Raw genomic sequence first — 17,387 nt, 5'->3', positions numbered from 1 at the left:
CCCTGGGGAGATGCTCTCATGGAGAGGCCACAGATGAAAGGGAGAGGTTGAGTTTCCAACAAAGCACCTTTGCCAGTGTGCTTTTGACTGTGACTAGATAAAATCACAGCTCGCTCTATCCTTGGCTGTGATTTGCCTGGTCAGACCCTTGGCATGCCCAGGGTTCTGTATATTCATAGAATCATGAAATTGTTTAGATTGCAGAAGACTTTTCAGATGACTGAGTCCAAGCACATACCTCACACTGCCAAGCCCACCACTAACCCTTGTCTCTCAGCACCTCAGCTACATGTCTTTTAAATATCTCCAAGGATGGGGGCTCCATTTTGACCAGAGAGTCGGATTTTTGGGCCTTTTCCATTCTCGCCTGTTCTCAATTGCCCCTGCAGTGCCATCCTGCTGCCGGCACTGCCTCTCCAGCACACACACCTCTGCTCCCACCCTTTCCTCATAACCCAGAGGCTATTTCAGCACACGTTTCCAAACCTCTCTTTGTTACATCTCTTTTTGAGGCAGAGCCACGGGCACTACGAAAGGGCAGTGTGTGAATACCAGAATGACATTCAGTTCCCATCCAGATCAGAACATTAATACAAATACATTAAGAGATTCTGTGCCATTCGTGGTTGGGTTCTTTCATATTCAAAGCAGCTATTTATAGCCAAATCTCTATTTTCTGTATTGGGACTGAAGTTATCTGGCTTCTTTTCCCCCAGCTCAGATACTCCATTGCAGATTCAAAAGGGCAAATTTTCAAAGGCTGCTCAGTGTGTTAATTATGAGGGAATCGCTGCCCATTCCATCTTGCCTGCTCCCTTTTTCAGTATTTCTAGACAGGTGTTTTGTGCAACCACTATGCCAGCTCAAGGGTCAGAATTAGTAGGAGATTGCTGATAGAAAAGCAATTCAGTATGTTTCAGAAATCTGCATCATTCCTTAAAGAAAGAAAGAAACCTATCAGACAAGGTTGGAATTGTATTTAATGCACGCTTTGCTCTGAACAGCAATTTGCCAGTTTAAACAGCATAGACCTTACAACGCTTAATGAGTGAAGAGGTTATAGTGCTTATAAAGTGGTATCTAAAATATACCTTATCCATTCTCTATTGAACAACATTTTTAAGACAAGTCTAATGTTATAATTACACGCTATCCAGTAGCAGCATGTTCACACCACTACAGTTAAGGCCGTGGCAGCATTCTCATCGTGAAGGTTTTTCAGGGTTTGAACATATCAGCCACAACATGACAATTGCAGTTTGGAACAAAACCATGACATCCAAGATTTGAGCCCTGTACCGACTCCAGTCAAACAAGAATAAACATAATAAAACACGTATAAGGAAGGACTCCACCCCAACTTATTTTGGATGATTGTTGTCTTTGCACAACATGCTCCAAATTTCCAAAACGAAATTTAAAACAAGGCAGCGAACGGCCCAGTCGAATCAGGTTTAGACAAATCTTGAGTGCTAAGTGTTGTAAGGTGGGTGCCACAGATGCACAATAACCACTTCTCACAGATAACAAGGCTTCTCCTGTTTAAATATTTAAGACTGGCAGGTAAAAGTAGTTCTACCACCAAATGAATAATAAAAACTACTCATCTCTGGTTGTATGCACTTACTGGTCATGATGAAACTGAATTGTTTACCAAGTTAGCACACTGGCTACTGAGGTATAGTGTTATTTCCGACAATTAGGGTAAAGATTTTATGCCATTCATGCCCTGGTAATTAAATAGGAATTACCATCATGCTGCCTACCAAGCTGAGGCCACGTGTTTAGGTAAAGAAGGTGGATGAGGTGAAATACTGTATGGAAAAGGACTCAATAGCCTCTTTAGTGAAATGTCAGAGCCTGCCTAAAGAAACTCATGCCTTAGCTTTTGCCCTAAGAGTTTCTTGGTTTTACTAATGAAACACTACAGTTTGAGTAAAAGAAAATCTCCAGTCAGGGATCTACTTAAAACATGTTTTACCTCTGCTTAAAGGAAAGTGCATCTCTAAGTGCTTTCCTGAAACGTTACCCAATGGAAGTGTACTTTGGGTGCTGAATTGTCACGGAACCCTGATAAGCTGATGGAACTTTGTGGAGCTGAAGAAACAAGCTTTTTATACAGCATTTGCTTATTTATTATTTTTACACTTCTCCAATTCAAGCAATTCTCCTTTTGTGACCACCCCTTTTGTTACAACGCTTTTGGAAGCACTCCATTGCGTACTTTTCAGACGTAAGCATATAAAGCTGAAACAGTTGTCTATTTCAAGCTTCGTGTACAAAGGCATATACACATTTATTAACAAAAACTTGTCTAAACATCTATTTGTTCTTTGGACCAACTCCAGTCTCCCTAGGTGACTGTAACATGTCTTATAAACCTTTCATGGAAGATTTAAAAGATAGTACTTCAAGACAAAAAATGAAAACGAATACATTAAAACATCATCAACACAGAGACAGGAGGGGGAAACAAAGCAGAGACATTCCATGCCAAATCTGCTGGCACAGGTTAGCAGCGTCCTCTTGAAGTCTACTTTCTGTCTTCTTGCACAAGTTCTTTTATTTCATGGTCTTAAAAGGGAGCTGCAAAGCCAAGAGGAAATTCCACGTATGCCCCTAAATATGGGTCACACACTAAAAATCCTTCTTCTTAAGAAGGAAATCAATCTGCACACAGCCTATTTCAGCTCTCTGTCTTGTAAAATAGGGGTAACAGCATTTCTCTACCTCAGAAAACTGCTATAAGAACGAATGTATTTATGGTTGCCTGGACTACAGTCACAGCAATAAAGAGCTACATCAGTAACCTAAAATAGAGCCCTGCCTCCTCCTGCTGATCCCTGTGAACAGAGCAGGTAGTAGGCAAAAACTATTATGAGTAACATTAGTAATGGAGAGGTTTATGACACTATATGGTAGTGGCTGATTTAGTTCAGCAGAGTTAAGTCTCACAATAAAAATTCCCTAAGGTTTGGGTTTTTTTTCAGAAGGGATCAAGACAAGTCAGCTTGAGTGATTGTACAAGAACAGCCGGAAATGTATCCCATTACCCAACACAATAAGAAGTTTTGGAATCCGTCCACATCTGATAGGCCACCTACATTCATGTACAAACACGGATACTGGTTGTACTAGAGGAAAAACAGCAAATAATTTCCAGCCTCAGTTTCCATTTCTGTGTTCTGTGACACTGGGCACGTGCCACAGACCAACGAAATGCCATGGCACTAACCCATGTGATCTGTATTAAGTTTCCTCACCTGTGATGTGAGTAAAAGAAGGATACAGTGTGTTAATAGGCAGAAATAGTTACTTATTGCATAAAAGCTCACTCATTAATTTCATAAAGATATTATGAGCTATCACCATGAAAAGAGATCTTCATTCCTAAATTTGAACCCCCTGACTTTCATTGAGCTATTAAGAACAAATTTGTCGAAACTTTCAAGATAAAGTTAAGCAGAAGTTCCAGCTACAGAAACGTAGTGCAAAGGTTCAGTTTGGCACTGCAACATTATGGACAGACGAGAGTTTATGGTAAACTCAGTGTAGATTTGGAAAAAAAAAGAATCCTGTAATTGAACCAATGTTGTCAGATGTATTGCATACTATTGTAACTTCACAGTAATCAAAATCAGACGTAAAGGTTTCTATAGAAGCAGCAATCACAGATTGCAGTAAAGTATACCACTCAAGGGAAAAAAAATTGCATTTTGGCAATTTCATAGTCAAGTGTTCCTTATGCTCCTCCAACAGTCATTTGTCAGATATTTTCCTGTTTAAAAAGTGCATATTGTTTGTTTCTCCTCAGTCCTCGTGAGACTTCTCTGCAATGACTTTGCATTCGTACTGAAAAACAGAAGTTGATAAAATTAGTAACATTAACTTTGATAACCAATGAAAAAGCCTGCTATGAGGAGGACTATCCTACAAAATGGGTGATAAAATAGCCTAGCTTACACTTCACCCAGATCAGTTTGGTCTCCCTGAGTTCTGTGCACACACTGTTGGCTGCAATTCCTGTCTCCTTGAGCCGCAGGAAGAACAGATCAGACTCAGGGGATAGCCTGACTTCTCCCCAGACGCTGGAGCAAAGTCATAGGCTGTGCTCTGAGTAATAGTACTAATGGCTCACTAACTGTATCAAAAGCAGTGACTATTGATTTTTACCTTACTCCATATCCTCAAGTCACCGAATCACAAGATCTTAAAGATTGGAAGTCAAACAGCTAGTTGGTATATATGAAGGAAGGAATGACAGGGAGATTAAAACTTTTACTAGAAGGCAATCGACCCCCACTCCAAACTCACCATTGCCAACTGCCGACCAATATTGCCCATAGTTATTCCACCAGCAAAAAATATACATGGCAACCAGGAACGAACATAAAGGAAATCTGGAGATGTGTATCTGGAAAAAAACAACACATTTCTGAGCTCAATGTTGCAAGACACAGAGTCCTCCAATCAGGTGAGACCAACCCACAAATTCAAATATTAGGACATCTTGATTCGAGAAGACACGTGTTACAGAAATATAATTACTTGGAGTAAATAACAAAGAAGGGTCCTTATTATGATCCCATTTGTTTAACTAGAAAAAACATGTTGCATTGTTGGTGAGGCAGTAATTTTATTGAAATAAGCAACTTCCAACTAAAAGTTTCATTTACATACAAACTTGAATGAACAGTCCAGTTTATGTTACACTCAAAATTAAGTGCTGGCAACTTTGGACATCATGTCAAATTTCATCCTTACAGTCATTCTGATTTTATGTTACAGCTTCAGGAGACTATCACCTAACCTTAAAGAAGTAAATACTTACTGATAAACTCCATTGTAGACCAGAAGTTGTGACACCAATGTGGCCAGGAAAGCAATTCCTATTCCAAGACCAAAGCCACTTCGTGATCTATCAAACGTCCACCACAGTCCAATTGACAGGGCTGCTAATGTCAGAGACAGCTGGATATTGTTGGCAAAATCCACTTTCTGTGTTAATTAATTGTTAAGGATAAGCTTGGAAATATCACATACAAGTATAAAACAGTTCACTTCATCAATATTTGTCACAACAGAAAAAAATACCATTAAGATGCAGCAGTATCTGTATCAGCTATCACACAGCTATCAGGTGCAAGGAAATCAGCTTTTTAAGTGTTACCAATACATCAGGAAACTAAAAACTTAGGATGCTTCTTTTTAGGGTCTTAGCACAGTCTCTTTGCTTTTGGACAATCAGATAATTCAGGAGTTTTATACAGACATAGAATCATAGAATGGTAGGGGTTGGAAGGGACCTTTAGAGATCATCTAGTCCAACCCCCCTGCAGAAGCAGGTTCACCTAGATCAGGTCGCATAGGAAATATCCAGGCGGGTCTTGAAGACCTCCAAGGAAGGAGATTCTACAATCCCTCTGGGCAGCCTGTTCCAGGGCTCCCTCACCTCACAGTGAAATAGGTTTTTCTTATGCACGTCTTACTGTTCAGAGTAAGGGCATCTCATCCTTACACAGTCTTTCACGACACCAAGCATGATACCTTAGATCTAGCATTAGACTCTTCCAGATGACATGGACTTACTGAACAAAACTTATTTACCACTCTTCCTCGTTTGTGATTTTCATTTACACACTTGTTTACATTCAGCTAAACATTAAAAACATTAATGTTTTCTATAAAACAAACAGTAAATATTACTGTGAAACTAGTCATGTCAATCAGCTTTGTCAGCTCTGTGATAAAAGCGTGAAGCCATTCCAGATACTTTTGTAGTGTATCACATTTTCCAAAACGTTTTGGAAATTCTAACTCATGCTCACTACTCCTCTCCAAAATACTATTAAAAAGGAGGCTGTCAAGTTTCATAAGCCTGAAAGAGAATTTACAGGGTAAAAACATAGAAACACTGCACTGTTTTCTCACAAAGACCTGGAGAGACCTAGAGGAAGTAAGAAAGAAATTCAACTCACCAAAACAATTACAGGACAAAAATCAATAGCACAAGAAAAAAAAAATGTCAAATGGCCAAAAATACACTAAATATAGCAATGTGCAGAACCAGTAATAAGCTGAAAGAAAGTAGTCTGAAGAGCTGTCAAGGATGAAATACAGACAGCACGTTAATGATGTCCTGGAATATGTGCAACAGCTGTTAGGGAACTGCAAGGAGGTTTCGTGCAAATAGGCTGACCCATGCAGAGAGAAATCATCAATCCTCCTGTACTTCTTAAAAGCAGCAAAGTCACACGTGCTGAAACAACAGGTACTGCCCAGGTCAGGGAGAACCACAGGACCGGATGAATGCCTCTTGGGCCAGGAAAGCAAGGTCAGCCAGAGACAGTGGGAATGACTCCGAACCTTGGCAGCTCCAGCTCATCTGGCCATACTGGATGGGATGGCTGCTGGAAACAAAACAAAACAATCCAAGCCATCTGAGAGCCAAGTTACCTCAGTAAGAACCCAGCCAGCTCCCACATCTTTCACTTATCTTGACCTTTTTTCCTGGACATCAAGAGATTGAGTAGCATGGAATCTGAAGTTCTTAGCATTGTTTCTGCAAACCACACTGGAGCTGACACTCAAGGAGATCACAGTTCCAGAGATGATCAGCTTTCTAATTTACAAGCACCCAGTTTCCACAGTCAGATTCTGGTTTTACCTGACAGAGGAGGCATTAGGTATGACTGCACACACTCACTAAGACTCGGCACTGCCAGTAAGGTGTGTCAGTCCATGTGACAAGCACTCTGCCACCCAGCATGTCCCCAGCTGCTTCAAAGGGAACAGACACTAGTTATAACCACATATGTGCAAGGATCTATCTGAACAGACACACAATTAGGAGCGTAACGTACTGCAACACTACAGCTCACTTCTAACTGCTCTGAATGATTACAGGCACAGTTGCTGCTCTCTCATCATCAAGGCATGATTTCCAAATTGGGTTACAACACTTACTTGCTTTGTGTAGACCTGAGTATTACCTGGTCCTGAGTTTCCCCCACGCTTTGCAAAGTGCACGTGCTTCACTGATGACCTCAAAACTGGGCTTACTACAGTGGTAAAAGGACAGCAAGCAACCCTCGGAATGTCTTAAAGCACTTTTGTGTAATAGCTACCACATAAATACTTCCCCATGCTTACTTTAATTATTCAAAGAAAATAAAGACAACAAGATAAAGCCCAATACTTTTCCAAACTAAAAGATGTGAGATTTATCACCTCCAACACTACTATGACAGTTTAACACTGTCATGAAGTATTCCGCATTTCCCTTCCAAAAACGCTGCACATTACAGCTTTAACAACAATTCACCATGACTGACTGTGTGAGCTTTGTTTTAGTGGAAGCCCATTTGTTATCACCAATTTCATTAGAATATAGGATACAGCGCTGGCATGATTTATTCCCACAAAGACCGCTACACATCGCATTACACTGGACCATTCTCTCTTAAATTTATGTGGTTCTCCCAGATGTCTGTCCATGCATGGGTACAATAATCCAATCACAGCTGCAGAGACAGGAAAGAAAAAAGGCCCAGAGGTTAAAGCACTGGCAATATTTAACTAAAGACTACCTAGACTTTGACAATTATTGTGGCTGCTAAAATAGATCTTTTAAAAATAACAGTACAAACTAGACATTGTAAAAGAAGAGGAATTTCAAACAATGTAATTATTTAAAAAGGCCCTGTAAAACTTCAGCAGCATCTTCAACCACTGCAGTATTGTCCCAGCAGAAGGAGGAGAAGAGAGGCAATTTGAACTAAGGGCAAAACAATAAAGAGCTCTGCACTCCAGCAAAATCTGCAGCCTCACATTGTAGCTCAGAAAGGGCTGTAATAGCTTGCAGGCTGGCATGTTTGAAAATCCCAGGTATCAGGCATGTATGTTTAAACAACCCCAAAACAAACACACCACAGCAAGGGCACAGTGTGGTTTATAACATCAATATTTTGTGTCACAAGTAGTTTTTGTTTAGATAATGTTTCTCTTCTTCTGTGTTACTATAATAGGCTTGTGCAGAAGAGGAAAACCCAAGAACCTAAAGTAGCTGTTGAACATAAAAAGCAAACAGGACTTTCAGCCCCAGAGAACTTCTTCATAAATGTGTTCTCTACTGCAACTGCAGTTACCAGCCCTGTTGAGGGGTAATACTGGTGCTGCAGGAGATGAGCAGAACCTGAGTCATGGCTACAGACTCCAGTGCCCTCAGTCTGTCATGCTGTTGCAGGTATGGTATGGCAAATGCACTTTACTGTGACAGAGCAGAAACTGATCTGTAAGTTACAGGAAAATAAATCCCCAGTAAAGATGGGTAGGAAAGAAAAAATGCCCGAGAAATTTTCTTGCCAAAGGCATCGGGCCAAACTGATGACTAATAACAGTGACGGATGAAAGGATTTCTCTGAAAGCAGCTTTGATCACCGCTGATTATAAATATGTAAAATAGCTTTATTTTGTTCATAATAAGAAGTCATACTGCAGAGAAATGTTCATGTCAATTCCAGAAAGGCTGTGCAAGTACAAATGGTAAGAAAATGGGTGAGTTATCAGCTTTTACCACAAAAGTTCCCCTGTACGTATGCTAGCAGAGGAGATAAGGAAAGAAAATGGAGAAGATTGATAATGAAAAAGAAAGAACTTGAACACCTCAACAAGGGTCACTTCTGCAGGGAAATGACAATTAAGGCAGTAATTACTTTAAACCAAGTGGCTTAAAAATCAAGCAGTCCAAATGCCTAGCACGTTGCTACACTTTACAAGTGCTATCCGGTCTTTCAACCAAAACCACCAACCCATCAGAAGCAGAAAGGCCCAAAAGCTCCTTCCAAGATGATGGCAAGCCCCAGCCTTCGTGGCTTCCCCACACGCAGCTGCTGACAGGGTTTGCAGACAACCCATGAGAGCATGAGTGTGCCAAGCCCATCACTAAACCATGTCCCTCAGCACCTCATCTATGTATCTTTTACCTACCTCCAGGGATGGAGGCTCCACCAGCTACCTGGGCAGTCTGTCCTAAAGTTCTTCCTAAACTCCAATCTAAACCTCCCCTGGCACAACTTGAAGCCATTTCCTCTTGTCCTATCATTTGTTACTAGGGAGACGAGACGGAGTCCCACCTCACTACAACCTCCTTTTCAGGTAGTTCAAGAAGACACCACCTTTACTGGAAAGGTTTGCTAAAACAGAATCCTCCAGTACTAGCTGCTAAGAATATTCCCTTAGTAAAGTGTAAAACTGACCCATGGGATGAGTGATCCTCAGAGCCAAGTAGAAAGCCAAATTCCATCAACCTCCTAACATGGAATAGGTCTGGATAAAATGAAATAAGAGGAAAGCAGGGTAGTTCTTACTACCTTCAGTAGACATCTCATTTCAACTAGTTAAAAATAGAAAAGCCTCAACTCCCTGCATGGCCATGGGAGAAAGGGAGCAGGTTCATATCATGCTGCTTACACATGGATGTAACTGTGGTGCTCTGCTCTGCCACGTGCCTCCAAAACCGCAAGCTGGTGCCCAGCCTCACTCTCTGAGACACAGTCACCCCTCCCAGCCTCATGGAGCTCATGTGCTGCCTGGAAGTGGACTGAGGAACAGATGGAAAGTTGGATCACAAAAGGGAGCATTACTCAGGGTGTTTGCTGCCCTCAAAACAAGGCACCATGTGCTGCACAGTCTGACACTTCCTGGGAATTTCTTGTAGAGCACACTCCCAGAATCTAGCCTCATGATTACACACAGCACTACCTTCTACAGCCTATTAAATTTGTACTCTAATTCAGCAGAAAAAGCAAAGGCCATGCTCTGCTAACAGTATCACGTCAGAACAAGTTAGCAGAAGAGCAATTTCTGGAGACAGGCATGCCTATTTGTGTAAACACAGGTAGATGAGAAGGATGGTAATAGCTCAAAAAGGGCAATGATATCGGAAGAGAAATTTCTACCTTCCACACTTTTCATGTAGCTTTTTGTAACTGTATAACTACCTATTCACTCTTTCACCTCCATGCCAGGCATACACACACAACTGAACTTACCTGAAGCTGTGCCACAGCAAGGTGGTACCCACCAAGCTGAGGAGAAGATGCTTGTAATCACATCAGGGGGGAAGAGAGTAACATTTCTCTGGATCTGAAGCAAGTTTAATACTAATGCAAGAAATACGCCAATAAAAAACAGCACTATACCACGAATTACCAAATTCATGCCATGACTGGTTACAGATGAAATATATGGGCCACATTTTTTTGGTAAGGTTGGCTTTGCATCATTTTCTGCCATGACTTCTTATGTACTGAGAGACATCCAACAGGCTGACTGAGGAGGACTTGGCTGCAAGTAGTATTTTGACTCTCCTCAATTAGGAGATTCCCAAACCCTGAAAAACAACAAAAAAAGAGTGAAAAATGCAGATATAAGACATAATAAATGTATTTCTCTTAAGTAAATTAGACATTGGGGTAAAAAACGTTTACTTCTGAGAAGGCAATTAGTCATTTGAGAGGAGAACCAACCATAGCTACAAAAATGCCTTACAAAGAAAACAGGCTTTGCAAATAGCTTTATCTACTAGGAAGCAGAGAAGGCCAAATGTGAATGTGAAAACACAGGGAGAAGAGGTGAAATGAAACTGGTATCAGATGGAAGAAAGGCTTGCTTTGCAGCAACAATAAATTGTTTTCCTCTCCTCCATTAAGCAGAAACTGGAGAATATGTAATTCAGAAGCAAATAAACACAGTCCTTAGTTTCAAGTCAGTCACAGAGGTCTATAGATATGTCTCTTCTTGAAGAGATGCCAGAAATCATTTCTCAGCTGGAAAGTGAAATATTTTTTTGGGATAGAGTCAGAATTTCAGCAGTCCTGCAGCACAATAATCTTCAGAACCCCAGTAAGAGCAAACAACTCAGTGAACCAGAGAAGTAATCTCAATATGGAGAAACTCAATATTTACCAAAGCAACACAAGTTTGGTGAAAGTTGTTGTACTTTATTACAAACTGTAATTGTAATGAGGCACAAAAGAACTTGGGAGTGCAAGAAGAGCTCCTCTCGCCCGAGCACTAGGTAGCACCTACATGAGTAACCGCCAGCACTATAGGCACAGCAGAGCTCCCTTCCCAATCCCTCTTTTAAAAAAACCCCTGTCCATCAAGAGTCTTGTTATACACAGATTCAGTGCCACATTCATGTATAACAACGATTTTGATGGACAGCTTAGCCACCTGGAACTTCAGAAAAAAAGGCCTGACATTGTTTTTAAATTTGAAACTGCCAACCGGTGGCGGCTTTTGTTAACTCTTATTTACGGCCTCGCAGGCACAAGGGGAGCCAAAGGGGTGTATCCATCCCCCTTCCTTCCTCCCCGGCTTCAGCAGGTCCCCAGGAAGCTCCCTGAAGACACAGCAGAAATACAGAGGGCAGAGTGTTTACTTTTGCTGACTGAAAGCCAAAGGGGAAGTTAAATACATCCAGGTTAGTTCATACACTACAGGTAACGGCACAGAAGATGCTGCATCTTCTTTGGGATGCAGTACTCCCAAAAAAGTTCCAAAAACCAAAACAAAGGACAGACAAAAAGGTGCAGATCCCACATAACTTCCCACTGGCAGTTTGAGGAGCAGCAGAATCCCCCTAAGAACAGAAGATCTCTTCTATGAGGGCAAGCACCATGTTGGTCTTCTTAGTCAGCTTACTGACTTCAGCTGAGCAGATGTCTACATCAAGGCTGGCACCGGTACTGCAACATACTTCCCTCAAGCAAAAAGGAGGTGCTCCAGACTTTTCTTTCCCCTCCTTCAGATGGCATGGCAGTAGAGCTTGGATGATACATTTAGCTTCCAGGAAAAAAGCACAGAGTCACCAAGTTCACTAATTCCATTGAGAGCCTCGTCCCCTGTACCTGGAGTCTTTTCAATACACCGGAGACTGTAGGTCCCAACTAGAAACTCTGCAGGAATACTACACCTAATGGGGGCTTTTAAACTGATACATTCCTTCTTAGCTTTAGCTTGCCTAGGACAAGCTAAACTCTTGATTCTCCATTTACTTCATCATCCCAACAGCTCTTTGCAATTCCTGAAATCTGTATGTTCCTTTTTCAGATGCACGACCAGAGCTGATGTATACAATCCCAGGTTCAGCTCTCACAGCTTTGTACAAGAAACTTCATCCTTCTGTATCTCTTTAAATGAGCTCTTCTGCTGCACACCCAGAAGCACCGTTTCTTTTTGTACTGCCATAAAGCTTATATCCTGTGATCCACCACTTCATTCGAGTCTCTCTTCTTCCCTATTACTGAACTTCTTGTTCCTTAGTACCGGCCCCAAACGTTGTATGCTGAATTTCAGTCCACAGCTATTACTTATGTTGACACTCAACACCACTCCATTTTTTCTGTAGCATCTCCCGGTCCTCTCTGGCCCTGCAAACAGTTCCCAGCTTTGGGTCATCAGCAAATATAACCACAACATACTACTTTGTGCATCAAAGTCATCAACTAAAATACTGAGCAAGATCAAGACCCTATCTTTGACAAAAATCTAATAATAGTTTCCCTACAGTCATTATTTCCCCATTTTACAACATCTCTTGCTATCTCCCTCTAACAAGATTCTGCTTCTTGTAATTCTTCAAATAAAACAATACCTAACTTAATCAGGAATCATCAACCGTCCCACATGGCAATACTGACGTAAACACTAACCATATCTTACTTTATCTGTCCTCCAAATGCTGATGATCAAATAAAAGTCCAATTTTATTGCTGCATAAAGCAGCTTGAGAATCTAAGCCTCGCATTTACCTGATTTCCATTTATCTGTCATTTAGCAAATATAGTTAAATTTGAAGGCTGATCAAAACATAACAAGGCTTAGTTATACATGGAAATCACTTCCTGCTTTTACACAAATACTGCAGCTGCAAGTCATTCAAGGAACAAGCAACAGATTTTTTACTACAAGGTAAACAACCTGACCACAGCAGGGGCGCTTGGGTGGGTCAGTGAATGTTTATAACAAGTAATGCAAGGTGCCAAATTAGCTTGATGCAGCTGTTTCCATCTTGGTTTCTCACTTCACTCATATTGTTCCTATTTATTTTATACCAGTTTCCAAACTTTCTCTACTCATTGCCTCGGAGACCTTCTGTCATGTTGCAAACAGAGCAACGAGGGTATGGAGCAAGGTGACCAACGCTCACGTACAGATTCTTCAGTGCCTCGGACAGCTACAGTTGAGGATGTTCAGATACAGCAAAGGTGATGAGCATCTACTTTCATCACCTTTCACAAAAAGAAAATTAAGCTTTCTGAAAACCATCTCCTTTTTCTGGACTAGGGGGCTAGAGTGCCTGAAGACACATGCCTTGTATTTTACTGAGCATTTCCACTCAGACAGGAATCATTCACCTATTGAACCAATGTTACTTCTGAGCTTTCCTCTCTCGGGAACGTACATTCCAAACTGCAACACCACACTGAAAGTGGCAAGTTTGGCACTGCCAGAAGGTCTCAGCTGCGCTTCCCCTCCTCGGTGGCACACACATGGTGACATGGTGACAACCCCAGCTTCTGGACATATCACACGAGAACACTATATACAATTCGCAAGGCAATCATGTGACTTCTGGCGCTGCGCAAAAAGTTAACAAGTAAATTATCATCCTGGATATTTTCACAACAATCACTTAATTGTTTTCTAAGTAGAAGATTCATCCTGCAAGTGCTCCCCAGTGCGCTGCACGCAAGTCACAACGGCTGACACGGTACAGACATATTAGGAAGAACACAGCGTGGTGGGGAACAGGAAAGAGATTTATTTAGGTAATACCAGGCAGGAGATGGCAAAAAGGGTGACATGACAAGAAAGCATCATCTCCTGCGAGGCAAAGCCAAAAGCAAACCACTACCCTTCTCGGCACACCAGGTAAGGCAGCTCTCCCGGCCGGGCTGCTCTGGCTCCGCCGGGCCAAAGGGCTCCTACTCGCCTGGGGCATTCCCACCTCCAGCCCGGGACGGGGCCATCAAGCAAGGCCGGCAGAGCGGCCGCGCAGGGCCCTGCCCGAGGAGGCCTCCGGGGCAGGCGGCTTCACCGCTGCCGGGGTGAATAGCCGCCGCCGTCCTCCTCGTCACACACTCGCTGAGCTCGGGCACGTCGGACAGCCGCGGCGGCCCTCCTGGCACAGTCGGCCGAGCAGCCCGCCGCTTGCTCCGCTTCCCCAGCGAGCCCGGCCGCGGCGGGGCCCGGCACCACCCCCGCCCCGAGGCAGGGCCCCGGCACCACCCCCGCTCCGAGACAGGGCCCCGGCGGCGGCGCTGACAGCGGGTCGGGCGCCCGCGGGGAACACGGGGCCGGCAGCGCCCGCTGCCCGCCCGGCCCGGCTCGTCCCCTGTGCCTGGCACAGCCACGACCCCAGCGCGCCCCCTCACCCGTCCCCTCCGTACGGCTGCAGCCGCCACGACCACGGCACTCACTCGGCCTCCGCCATCTTCTCCCTCCCGCTCCAGTCCCCGCCCCGCGCAGCCTCCGCAGCGCACCGCTGCGCAGCGCCCTCCGACAGCCGCTGCCGGGGCGAGGGCGGGCGCGGAGCGGGGCTGGGTTCACCGTCCAGCTCAGGGGCAGCTCTGCGCCCCGATCCCCGCACAGGCGTAGCTCAAACGCGGCCGTTGTGACGGGACTTACAGGAACCGGCCGAGGATTCTTGTTGAGTCTGTACGGAGCTGTGCTTGCCTTGGAGAGCGGGTTGCACCAAAAGACGCGCCGTTAGGCTTTTTGTGCCGTTCGGTTGAGCGATGAAGGGTTGTGCAATATCCCTGTTAGACGTTTCAGTGGCAGAAAACAGAAGGAGGAAATAACACTTTCCCCAGTCCAAACTGCCAGCGTGGCCCCGGCTCAGCTCAGCCCTTGATCCTGCCGGGACGTTCACATGTGCTTGACTTTATTGATCGGGGTGAAAAGCCACGGCTTATTACTCCAGAAACCACATTTTCATCAGCAGTCTGTGGCCTCTCAAGGAGAACATACAATGTGAAGTGGAAAACAGTTTGCTTTAATCTATCCTAACGAGTAGTGAAGGCATCACCATAAAAAATACTTTGTATCACAGAGTCATTACAACTGGAAAAGACCTTTAAGATCATCAAGTCCAAACGCTAATCTCACACTGCCAAGCCCACCACTAAGCCATGTCCTTGCATGTATACAGTGTATATATGTGGGGAGGGGTGTAGGAGAACCACACTGTTATGTCTCATACATATATTCATTATCATATATTCATTATTATTCTATTAATGAACATCTTCCATTCTCATTGCACTGATAATGAATACAATTTATTAAAACCAGCTGCACGTTGCCTTCCCCCAAGCTTGGTAGTTCATTGCAAACACTTGGATGGAACATTCCATAATACAAGGTCTGCAGTGTTTCGGTGCTGATCGTCTTACAGTTCCCAAGGTAATGATTAGATAGGATAGGATAGAATTTGTGTTTGCTGTAATAGCACCTTTAGTGATAACTGTGGTTTCTTCATTCTGGTACATTGAGAGCAACGGTGGCACTAAACACATATAAACTCAGAGGAGGGTATATGAGTCTGTAATAGACACATTATGAATGGAAAAAAGGAAAGATTTACAGCAGCAGAAACCCATTGTGGTTTAGATGAGTAATAAATGAGTTTTCAAATCATTCAACTTTGGTTTTCATCACACAGAAGCAAAGTCTTTTTATTCCCAATAATTCCTACAGAGCAGCTTGCCCCATTTCTGTGGGTTAGATACTTTACTGTATTTCAACTCCACGTTTTGGATCTAGAAAGACAAAAAGATTTTGTAATAAAATAATATCATTTTTCTTAATGTCAGATTTTCTTAATGTCGCCTTTGGTCAGTGACATGCCCAAGGTAAAGTGCCCTAGCTCTTTAAAGACCAGGACCAGTAGAAAACCTGAAAGCAGAAACTCTGAACTTAAAGTAAGTGTGTTAGAGAGGAAAGTGTGACATAAGTAGATGGAGACTGCAAGTGACTGCTGTGTCTTTCCTTCCTAGACACGTGTCAGATAATGATTTGTCTATGAATAATTCAGATTAGTTATAGTCAAGTCTGCTGCTGTGTTTGGTACTAAGAAATTACAAGCGCTGCAAAATTAAACTTATAATTTGAGAATATATTAGCTATATTATTAGAGAAGTATTAATAAAGCTAATACATGGGGAAATAAATAACCATTATCAGTGTAAATCAGTGCAGCTCCAAGGAATTTATTGGCATTTCCAATTTACACTAGCTGAAGACTCAGTCCTTACACCCATCTAGTGGTTATCCTAGAGGGTACAATGGCCTGTTGCACAAAAATGGGAGGAGCATGAGGGAAAAGCATATCGTATCTGAACTGGAAAAAGCCAAAATAAATACATCAGCAAACAGTTTTGCAGACAAAGGAGGCAGACATATGACCTGCAGAGAAATGTCACTTGCTCAGACTTTGACTGGAATTGCTATGAAACATCATGGGAGAAGCAGCACAAGAGTTATTTCCTTGCGCTGGCTGCAGAGCAAGACAATACAGACCATTTAGTTTTGGGGATGTAACTATTGCTCTGGATGTGATATGATTTTAAGTTCTGGTGATGAAAAACTCATCACAGTTCTTACAAAGCAGAAGAGCCTAGAGCAGCCACATAGCTGTGGGCAAAAAGTGGAGTTGCTCTTATGCCCATAACAGTGACTTTTTAAAAGCTGTATTTTGTAAAGACTCTTCCTTCTTCTTTCCCCTGCTTTATATGCTGAACTTGACACTGTATAGTCTAAGATATCCCCGGAGTCAGTTAGGGTCAGCTGTTCCCTCCCAACTATTTGTGGTCCCCTCAGCCCACTTGCTGGTGGGGTGGAGTGAGAGGCAGAAGAGGTCATGATGCTATGTGGGCATTGCTCAGCAGTAACAAAAACCTCTCTGTGTTACTAACACTGTTTTCATGACAAATGCAAAACATAGCCCCATACCAGCTACTTTGAAGAAAATTAAATCTAAATCTAAACCAGCACAGATTGTTAAAAAAATGTTGGAAATTATAGAAATTTTTTAATGAAAACATTCTTCAGGAATATAAATCTCTTTCAAAGCCTTCTTGGAAGTTCTTGATGCATGCAGAGGCTTCTGGAAGGCCTTCTGAAATGAAGAATTAGAGAACTGGACACATTTTCCACAAATGCCTTTTATTTCACTAGCTGAGGCTGCTGTCTTGTATCTTTTATTTTCTGCAAAAGAAGGTGCAGTAGCCATCCTAGTGAGCACACAGCTGGATCACAGGCAAAGATCAGCATGGCTGACAAGTCCTGCAACATTTGGAGAGCTTGTTATGCACAAA

At 42.8% G+C, this 17,387-nt stretch overlaps 1 protein-coding gene across 2 annotated transcripts; it reads right to left on the bottom strand.

Annotated features, from left to right (window-relative positions):
• Positions 1 to 962: 962 nt before the first annotated feature.
• Positions 963 to 14,533, bottom strand: INSIG2 (insulin induced gene 2). Of its 2 annotated transcripts, none has more exons than XM_062004669.1 (6): positions 14,490 to 14,533; positions 10,053 to 10,393; positions 7,399 to 7,523; positions 4,832 to 4,998; positions 4,315 to 4,414; positions 963 to 3,852 (listed from the first exon to the last, which is right to left on the bottom strand). In XM_062004669.1, exons 2-6 carry the CDS (start codon positions 10,294 to 10,296, stop codon positions 3,811 to 3,813), a joined length of 678 nt encoding a protein of 225 aa, XP_061860653.1. In that variant the 5' UTR covers positions 10,297 to 10,393; positions 14,490 to 14,533; the 3' UTR covers positions 963 to 3,810. The 2 variants fall into 2 exon arrangements, with proteins under 2 accessions (XP_061860653.1, XP_061860654.1); XM_062004670.1 differs by having other exon boundaries at positions 14,445 to 14,526.
• Between the last annotated feature and the right edge of the window lie 2,854 nt (positions 14,534 to 17,387).

The sequence above is a fragment of the Colius striatus genome, chromosome 11 (assembly GCF_028858725.1).
Source record: "Colius striatus isolate bColStr4 chromosome 11, bColStr4.1.hap1, whole genome shotgun sequence".
NCBI classification, from domain to species: Eukaryota; Metazoa; Chordata; class Aves; order Coliiformes; family Coliidae; genus Colius; species Colius striatus.
This window is presented reverse-complemented; position numbering and strand designations above follow the sequence as displayed.

Excerpts from the sequence above, each read along its gene's own strand:
- INSIG2 (XM_062004669.1), bottom strand. The coding sequence starts at position 10,296 with ATGGCAGAAAATGATGCAAAGCCAACCTTACCAAAAAAATGTGGCCCA. Across the intron at positions 7,524-10,052 it reads TTGCTGTGGCACAGCTTCAG|CTGTGATTGGATTATTGTAC; the intron begins GTAAGTTCAGTT and ends CTGTCTCTGCAG. Across the intron at positions 3,853-4,314 it reads TTGGTCGGCAGTTGGCAATG|TACGAATGCAAAGTCATTGC; the intron begins GTGAGTTTGGAG and ends TCTGTTTTTCAG.